This window comes from Brassica napus, chromosome C3, assembly GCF_020379485.1.
Source record: "Brassica napus cultivar Da-Ae chromosome C3, Da-Ae, whole genome shotgun sequence".
Taxonomy (NCBI): Eukaryota; Viridiplantae; Streptophyta; class Magnoliopsida; order Brassicales; family Brassicaceae; genus Brassica; species Brassica napus.
The window spans coordinates 16,866,492-16,877,064 of NC_063446.1; the positions used below are offsets into that span (position 1 = coordinate 16,866,492).

The 10,573-nt window shown below is 32.4% G+C and overlaps 1 protein-coding gene across 1 annotated transcript; it reads left to right on the forward strand.

Annotated features, from left to right (window-relative positions):
• The first annotated feature begins 228 nt into the window (after positions 1-228).
• LOC125584380 (auxin-responsive protein SAUR50-like) lies at positions 229-834 on the forward strand. Its single transcript, XM_048752761.1, has one exon. It carries the CDS (start codon positions 394-396, stop codon positions 766-768), a length of 375 nt encoding a protein of 124 aa, XP_048608718.1. The 5' UTR covers positions 229-393; the 3' UTR covers positions 769-834.
• Positions 835-10,573: the final 9,739 nt, after the last annotated feature.

A 10,573-nucleotide genomic window follows, 5' to 3' on the forward strand; every position in this document is an offset into this window, starting at 1 on the left:
CAGACCTTTTGGAGGTGGAAATTGTTAAATCTTGCCCTGAAGAGTAATGAATATAACTCATGATTTAAGTGTTTTTATTGGTCGTCATGGTTGAGTTATTATCGATAGTCGATGTTAATTGTACAGAAAGTAGAAAAAAACAAATGAAAGCAAAACTAAAACTTACAGTGGAAACGCTTTTGTGGAAAATTCAAAGCGAAGAAAACGAGCCACATGCTTTGGTCTCCTATACTCTCCTTCTCACTTCTTCCTCTTCTTTCTTATCCTATTTGTACCATTCCTCTTTATAAATAATCCTTCTTACATGTCTATACTCAAACATATACTTTTCCAAGAACCCTAAAATCCCGAGGAAAAAAAAAGCAAAAGAGTAAAGGGAACCTAGTTTTTATCATGGCTAGGCAAATAATGATCACAGTTGAGTCCTCAAAGAAGAAAGTGGGTGGAATTGTGAAGCTCAAGAATGTTGTAGAGAGGTTGGTGCAGATTAAAGGCTTTTCCTCGGCCAAGAAACCCTGTTCCGAGGAGTACGGCCGTGATTGTGTCCCAAAAGATGTGAAGGAAGGTCATGTTGCGGTGATAGCCGTTGATGGATATCATGAGGCTACACAAAGATTTGTTGTCCCACTAATGTTTCTAGAACACCCGATGTTCAGGAAGCTTCTCGAACGGGCGGAGGAAGAGTATGGGTTCAATCACGATGGAGCACTCATGGTACCATGCCGGCCAAGCCACCTCCGGAAGATATTGACCGAACAGTGGTGTTAGAACTTTTATTTGTAGTGATTATATACATGGTCTACTTGATATAATATAATAAAACTGGATTCGTTACAAGAGGGACTCTAAAGCATTCATTCTAGTGTTTAACTATGCGTTGGGGATATATGTTATGTTTGGGTATCTAACAAAAAAAAAAAACTATGCTATGTTTGGGTATCTAACGAATAATTTATCTTATCACGCCTTAAACTTGCATCTCGACAGTTAAGACGCAAATCATCCGGCGAATTTGATATGTCATAGTTTTAACTAACCTCAAAAAACTGAATTGTTTTAGTAAAATGACCTAAACCTCAGTGTTTTGGTATATTTTTTCATATTTTAAACAACTGATTAAAAGTGTGTTGTTTAGTGCTCCTCGACTTCAGTTTGACTTGTCTACTTACCCACCTCAAATTTGAATAATATAATAGTCGTTCGTTGCAAAAAAAAAACTTCAGATTGACAATTGTTACGCTTGAAACGGTATTTAGTCAAAACTAGCTTTCATATTATTTTTCGTATAATTTTTTTTGGTAAAAATGTTAAAATTATCATTACCAATTTTTAGTTTTTGACAGAACTATAGAGATAAATCTATCTTGCTAGCTCTTCCGGAATATTTTATGTTGACTTTCTTGCTCCCGCTGGAGATATGTGAAAACCTTGCAAGTGTCATTGCACAATTCTTGTAGAGCTCAAATCCACCAAATAAAAAAATTCACTGAGCAAAATGAGAAAAAAAAAAACTATGTTTACCAAGAGAGAAGGGTGAGATTGGTTTATGTATGATCTATGATCTCAATCTGGCTTTACTAGCAAAACAATTATGGAGACTAGTTCAATTCATGATTCGTTAGTGGCTCGAGTCTTGAAGAGAAAATACTACAGAATAAGTTTGCCTTTACGAACAATATATGCAAGTAGCACATCCTATGTGTGGACTAGTATTTCAGCGGCACAAAAACTACTACTTTTGGGAATTTGACAGAAGATACATTCGGGATACGAAGTCAGGGTGTGGGAGGACCCGTGGATCCCCACTACACTAGCTAGGCCTGCTTGACCCTCTGCCCCAGTATTGCATCCAAAGATGAGAGTCATGGACTTTGTTAATCGAGAATTGAAGGAATTAGATGTTTGATTACTGGAGGATTATGTTGCCCACAATGATATACTTTTTATAAGGAGTTTTGCCATAAGCTCGACTCATCGTCGTGATACATTATGCTGGAACTACTTTAGAAATGGACAGTACACAGTTAAATCTAGATACTAGGTAGCTCAGAACTTATTGAAAAATGAGGAAGAGACTGAGGTTTTGAAGCCCGGTAAAACCAAGCTCCAAACCTTTGCTTGGAAAGTAAAAGCACCTCCGAAGATATGTCATCTTATGTGGCAAGTGATAACATGACATGTGGATGTAACGCAAAATCTGAAATGCTGCAATATGAGATGCGACAACTATTGTCCCATATGTGGAGAACCAGAGGAAACTGTTACTCATGCCATATTTGAATGCTCTCCAACTCAAGTATCGTCCCTATAACCAACACCATCTAGCCAAAACATTTTTCCATTACAAAGCATTTATGCCAATATGGACTACCTCTTCTGGAAAAATAATAGCATTGTTGAACCCGAACTAGACAGAGATCCTTATATTTGGCTAATCTGGTATATCTGGAAGGCTCGAAATGATACATTATTTTGGGGGACTGACAGGAATCCGTTGGAGTAAGTCTGATATGCAGAGAGTGAATGTGAAGCATGGTTTAATGAAAATGAAAGGATCCTTCCATCTGCTCCACAAGAGCATAGTGGCGAAGAATTCCAGGTCATAAGCCTGGATAATATCTGCATGGTAGATGGTTCATGGACTTCCACAGCACAATTCAGTGGTTGTAGATGGGTTTTGAAGGATAGTTTTGGAAAGATTCAGCTAAGGAGGCGAGAGACTGCTTTACATTTGGAAGTAGAAGCATTGCGATGGGCAATGTAGAGCATGCTTCAACATTCGTCATGTCATCGCTTTGGAACTGATTGCAAGGATCTGATCGCGATGATAAAGGAGTCTTAAATTTTCTCAAGTTTTACAAAAGAATTGGAGGCTATTCAGACACTAAAGATATGTTTTCTAGAGTTTGAGATACCTCATATATATCCCGAGGGCCCAAAATGGAATTTCAGATTCTTTAGCTAAGATTGCACAATCTTTTAATAGAGAACTTTGTTACATTGGTTGTTCTATTCCTGTCTGGTTACCTAGACCACCTCAAGTTTGAATAATAAAATAGTTGTTCGTTGTAAAAAAAAATACAGAACTTCAAAGATAATAGGAAGCAAAAAACATTAAAGCAACTACACTAACTAAATATCAAATCAAACTGAACTAAGGAGGGGAAGATACAACCAACTAAGACCCCACACGAAGGACCCATCAGAGTCGGCACAAGTCGCTGGCCGCAAAAGGATGAACCGCATTGAATACGAGACCTTGAGCCCGGTATAAGTCAGTGTACCCGATGAACAAGTCTTTATGATATGCGCATCCAAGAACAGCTCGCTGATGACCTTCTTATCCAGTTCCAACACGCACAGACATCTAACTGATGAACTAACACACCTACTAGCCAGCCAAGCCTGATTTAATCACCAAACAAACAGGCTGTAGAGATACAAACCTGAAAAGTCCACGAAAACTACACAAAAGAGGGTCGAGAGACAGCTGCCAAACCCCACAAAGCTCTCCGCACCAACCAAACCAAGAAGCCGAAAGAGCACATCCACCAGAACTGCATCGTCATGGCGAAAGTTCTAGAGCTGGGATGATGTGATCAACACACGGAGACACGAGCACCTACTTGAACCGAATGACCAATCAGAGAAGATATGACTCACCATGGACAGATTCTCAAAACCAGAGGACTGACCGGCAAACGAAGCAAAAAAAAAAGATAATGAAGCACATCGCAAGGAGAAACACCAGAGGAAACTCACAGTGTCAATTGTCAAACCACCACAAGTGCTACGAGAGAGAGGCCGCGAGAGGAGGAAGACATGGAGGAACCACTTTAACCAAGCCAAAACCAAAGCTATAGATGACTCGTTGTCCTAAACCAGGTTGAAGGTGAATGCGCTAAAATCATGAACTGCCGGCTCGCCACACGACGAGAATCAGAGAGCCATGGAACACGCCGACGTGGAACAAACCACGGCGCAACCTCCCGAGCAGAAGCAGATCGAGAGACCGCTTTTGACGAGACACCAAGTGAAAGCGAGAAACACACGCTGATGCACCATTTTACTGAGACACCGAAAAGAGAGAATAGCGGTAGACGAGCAGATCCAGGGCGAAGGAGCAACCTCACGAAGTCACACGCCGGAAACAAGGAGGAGCCCTCCGGCGTTGGAGAAAGCACGACTCGTCTGAGAGAAACGGCAAATGATCAAGCAAGAGAGAGTTGAGAAAATTTAGAAAGAATTTTTTTTATTTTTTTATATCTTTGTTTGGTAGCAGAACCCTAGAATTAAAATACAATGTTCTCACTATTATTATTTTGTGACACGTGTGTAAAACATAACAATGTTTAGTATGTTAACCCTCATAATTAAACCACCTATTGTTTCAATGCAACTTATGATGTAAGGATACGAAGCTACACAAACAAGCCTCGACGTCTTAACGGAGACTTTGTTCACTTTACAACTTTTTTTTTTTTGAAACTTATCTTTTTCACTTTACAACTTATTGATACCTTAAATACAGGCTTAAATATTAACTTTAATTTGTACAAATGATTAATCAAAATGAAAGTGGGGCAGATATTTTTTCTAGCTTTTGGTTCAAGCTGATAACTCTACATTGGTAGCGCTGCGCAGGAAAAGTAAAAGTTGATGTGGAGAGGAGATATGAAACGTCATTCATGGTTTTAAATACTGTAGATATCTATGTTCCCTATTAAATATATATACTGATATTTACATAAATGTAAGTTGACAGTTGGACAATGTACAAAAGCCAATAGAGAAGGTAGGACAATGTACACTAATCCGTACTTGTAGTTTCTCAATCAGTGCACCCACTACACATGACCTGGGTGCAGTTCTGCCTGGGTGGACCGGTCTAAATATGGGCACTATTTTAAAGTTTAATCGCCTATATAAATATATAATAAGATTCGATTCTTGATTTTCTTGATTTAAAATTTAAATATAATAGTGGTGTGTTTTCTTCAAACGAAATCACATCATATGTGGTGTTTTCTTCAAATATAAATCACAATCAGTCCTCCACAATTGCGGTGTTCAAATAAGGTTAGATTTATTTTTACAGTCATAGTGATTTTTTATTTTTTCTCGAATGAATCAAAATCTTATTTCGAATAGGTAAAGACCAAGTTGACAAAAAAAAAAGGATACACCATGTATATGAAAGCCAGGGATCGAGTTTCCCCTTCTATAAAACCATCGTGGTTTTCTATTAGTCACTATGGACGCCTAAACTGCCAAAAGTGTACATGTTTCCTTTACCTTTTGATACCAATTTGGATTCTGGTTTGGGATGTAAGTAAATTTGTAGCTATGCTCGGCGTTTCCTGTACTATATAACCTCTTTATAAAAACGAAACAAAGTTAAGAGAGGTGAAAGTGAAAAAGTTTGGGAAATAAAAATAACTAGATTAAGATTCGCGCCTTGCGCAGAATAAACATTATATATATAAATTATTTTATTTATTATATGTTATTACATATTATGAAATAATAAATATATATTGAATAATTAAAAGGCAGTAACTATTACATATATAATTAAATTGGTGAGAACGTATAAATCAATTTTATTAATCCAAACAATTTTTTTTTTAAATTTGATAGGATATGTAATTAAATTTAAATGATATTAACATACATAATATATTTTTAATATTAATGTCTATTAAATGATATTTTCTAGTCATATGTTTTTTTATCATGTGCATCTTTAATAGCAAAAACTTTAAATTACTGGTAACAAAATTTTCTTTGTGGGATTAATAATTTTAGTAATTTATAATTTAAAAACAATTATCAATGTTAGTTTAAAACTTTTATCAAATAAAATTATTCAAAGTAAATTTTGAAATTAAAATATTTATTTATTCAATATGGTTTATAGTTTAATTTAGAATGATATATATACATATATATTTTAAATCTTAATGATTAAATAAATTAGACTTTTATTTATATGATTTTGTAATCATTTGTATTTTTTCATAACAAAAATTTTAAACAATGGATCGCAAAATTTGAATGTGAGATTTTTAACAGATATAGTAATTTATAATCGTTTTTTTAAATTCAAAATATAACATATACAGAAAAATCTAAATTTTTATAATATGGTTATTGTGATTTTCTTAAATTATTTTAATAGTTTAAAATTAAAAAAATTTGATAGAAGATACATTATTTTTTTTATCAAATCTTTATTATTCAAAATAATTAATTGTCATATATACTTTAGCCACATTAGGCAATTCCGTAATCTTTATTTAAGGAAATAATAAATGACATTAATAATGAATTTATGGTTAGTTTAATAAAAAACTTATTATATAATTAGATGGACCAACATATTTCTCTAATTATTCTAAGAATTATTCTAGTGATGACACGTGGCTACAAAAAGAAGTTGTAATGTTTCACAAATAATATATAGGGGATTAATAATAAGTTCAATCAAAATCTTTACCTTAGTGTTTAAAAATATATTTAAAGAAACTATGAGCCTAACTGGTATGGTATCAGAGTTTATGATGAAAGTCTAGCGTATGATTTCTAAGATGTTAGGCTTGGACTGTTTCCGCTAGACCGTTTCCCACTCACATTTCGAGAAGGGCTATTAAAATGTTCCACATTGCTTATGTTGATGATTCTTGTGTAATATATATGTGTATGACCAATTATCCACTTATGAGATAGTTTTAGGTGTGAGTTAGACATATTAGTAATATAACATGGGTCTAACTCATACCTAAAAACTAGTTCATGATAAGATTGTCCATATACAAATATATTACCCCAGAATCATCAACATAGGTGATGTGGGACATTTAATAGGAAAAAAAAATAAGACTTTCTTCTAAAATCAACAACATATTATATAATACAAAAAGCAAAAAGTTAGGTTTGATGTTTGCTAGTTCACTAGGGATGTATTCAACCGAAAGTTTCATGTGATTTGTATCAAAATGACAAATCTACTGTTATTGAAACATGAATTTTAAAAACTCATTTAAAATTCATTGTTATTGAATTTGACATTTCTTAAAGTACTCTGAAATCTAATGTTATTGAAAATATTTTAAGTTGTGGAGTTTTAAAGTTTTCAGGTGATATTTGGGTAGGATTTCTTAGTTAAAAAAATTAAAACCCAAATCCTATAGTTTTAGGTGATATTCTAGAGTACTTTAACAAAAAACACTTAAATCTCTACAACTTATTGAAATCATCTAAAACCCCATTAAAAATCAAATTACATCAAATGTTAAATTGAATACATCCCCTGAATGAATCTTTATATTTGGAAATATGTGTTAATTGAATGTGCACTTTTGTACAACTCACACTGTTATAGAAAGATCATACGTTACCTGTTGGCATTAATCTGCGAAACTAATAAATCAGAATTTATACACTTTTTTTGGCAACGGAGTTTCTCTAAAATGCATTCATAAAGGCACGATTAACCCAGATCTCTTAGGTGGGATTTTTAACTCATTATTCGGATTTTTAACTCATTATTTGATATTTTTTTATTCTTTTTTATATTTTTCGGTTAAGAGACGGTTTTTATATATCTTATTTAAGAGACAGTTTTTAGATTTTCTTAGTTAAAATCTAAAAAACGCTAAAAACCGTCTCTTAACCGAAGTTAAAAATTCTAGTTAGCGGACAGTGGTTAATCATGGTCTACAGTCGTTTCATAGAATTGATGATAAATTCACAAACCGACAAATTTTTTGCTCCTATAGAGGTAATGAGGTATTATGTGAATTGTATCGTTGGTATTGGTAAAATCAAAGTCAAAAGTTAAAATAAAAGTCACAGTGAGAATAAAGTAAGAACAATCAGTACTTTCAGGTGCTCGAGAAAGACCTTTGAAAAGTCTTTGTGCTCGGAAAGAACTTTAAACCATGTCACTGCACTCAGCTGTCACTGCACTCGGCAAGATCTACTTTTCTAGAACCAAGAACCCAAATAAGAGACATTTTGGAAAGAACAAAGCCAAACGAAAGATGCAAGATAAAGAAATAAATGGCGTCCACTACAACGATAATCACAAAGCCTAACAGCCCTGACAATAACTATAAGAAGGCATGAATTTAGAGTTTTTTTTTTTGGGATGAATTTAGAGTTGAAGAACACTGAGATCCATGTTGACCATGAGAATACCATACCTTACCTAGTGTCGACTCTGATGGGAACCACAAAAGACACTAGCTTCCAGTCCACCAATTTTTTTTTTGATAAACAAGATTTTAAAAGAAATTACTCGTGTCTATGTTATTTTAATGAAAATTTCAAAACTCGGTACAAGGACAACTTTTTGAAATTATTTGTAGCTTTTAAAATGTCAAGAAAGGCACTGGCCATACCTTACAAATTTCTTAATAAAACCGGGAAGTAATATATATTATATATATATATGCATATATGAAGGGGACTATACTTTGCGTTTATTGTTGTATAATTTCAAAATATCACGAAGACCAAAAAATCAAAGCTGTAAACCCTATTACTTGTCAGCCACGTAGCCTAACTGTAAACGTTAAATTCTAGTCAAGGACATTCAAACCACATGTATGCTTTAAAGTGGCACTGAAATAATAATATAAATAAATTGATGTTTTTTGGTCGTGCCCTACTGCTCTCCGCAATCACAATAGCTTATGAATACTCTTTCGGTTTTGGAATTATCAATACTTTAGAATTTTCCCACTTATTACGAAAACACGTAAATTTTTGATGATAAATATAATACTTTCTGTGTTTAGCTATTTCCTATAATTTTTAACCAGTCAAAATTCAGTAAACACAATTAATGTTTTTGAATTTTACAATTTGATATTATTACATACATTAAAAATATAAAATATTGATCTTTTAGAAATAAAATATTTTTCTTAAACTTGGATAACGTAGAAACGGATGGAGGATGGAGGATGGTAGTACTACCTCCGTTCCTGAAAGTAAGATGTTTTAGATTTTTTTCTTGTTCCACAAAGATAGATTTTCTATATTGTTAAGGTACTTTTTATACTTTTGAGGAACATTAATTGAGAATATTTGAATTGATTAAATTTCATTGGTGGAAAGTTATTGGAAAGTGTATAATAAAGTAAAAAGTAATTTAAATTATAAACATTTATTAAATTCTTAATAAGCGTGCATACTCTAGAAAATCTTACTTTCAGGAACAGAGGGAGTATTATTTAAGAAAATTATTATGTATGCAAATTGGTAAGGGTGACCCACTTGGAAAAACATGTCGGGCAAACATTGAGCTAAACTGGCTCTATCCTACAAGCGTATGGCCAACTTTGAGAGTGGGTCATAAGACGCCAATGAACAAAAAAATTCTCTCGAGTTAAACATTATTGAATTTGAACATGTGTAACTGTTTTTCTTCTTTTTTTTAATGCTTTCTTGTTGATTTTTTTTTTGGGATTTTAAATTTACACTGCAGTTTTAAAAGAAAAAATATATATTTTGATCACACTTTGAAAGCGAATGATTAATTTGTAAGTTAAAAAATTTATATAACAAAAATAAATTTCTATAATCTAAGTGTTATATATATATTTTTATGTTTAAATTTGTGTACATTATTTATTTTAATGGTATCTATATGGTCTAAGATTTTAAGCTTGGAAATATTTTTGACCTTGTAAAACTTTAGTTTGTATGCCAAATATAATTAAACGTTTGATCTTGTGAAAAGTTTATCTGTGTTTTAATATTATATAGTTTAATCAAAATTTATATAAATATAATTACATGAGAATCGAGATGGAATAGTCCATTTATTAACAATTTCACATTGATTTTATTTTCATTTCGGCTATTTAAATTAAATTGTAATCATCCCTCTTTTGACTTAGCTTTGAATTGGTTAGAGTTTGTTTCAATGTATTTATAGTGGAAATGAGTTAATATGTTTGTTTAAACAGTTTCGAATTTGTACTTGATAAATATTTTTACATGTTTGATTAATAACCTGGAAAAACTAAAATTTCAAAAACATCAACTGTAATTTGATTAAAAATATAATAAAATAATATTTCTATTTGCTAATTTTTAATAATTTATTTTAACAAGTGAAAAATAAATATGATTACATAAGAATGTAAATATTTTCAAAATTGTTAGCGAAACAAAAGTTCTCGGAATATGTCTATTTAACAAATCTGAAATATGTTTAACGATCTGTTCTTGGATTAATCTTCCATCTCGTTCATACGGAAAAAATAATTTAATATTTATCATTCATTATAAGATTTGGAACTTCATATATTAAAATACCATTCATATTAATGTTAGTGATGAGGATGGTGTCATACCTTGTAAACAGTAACTGTGAGATTTCTACTATGCCCGTTAGTTTATTGCTCACTAGGGTTTAGCCCGTCCGTACTAAAAATTTTACATAATATATTATCAATTTTATTGAGTATTTCAAAATGATTAGTTTACTTTGATTGGAAAGTAATTTATATTTTCAATAGGAAGGATTTGTCATTCTTTTTAGAAGTAAGGCTTACAA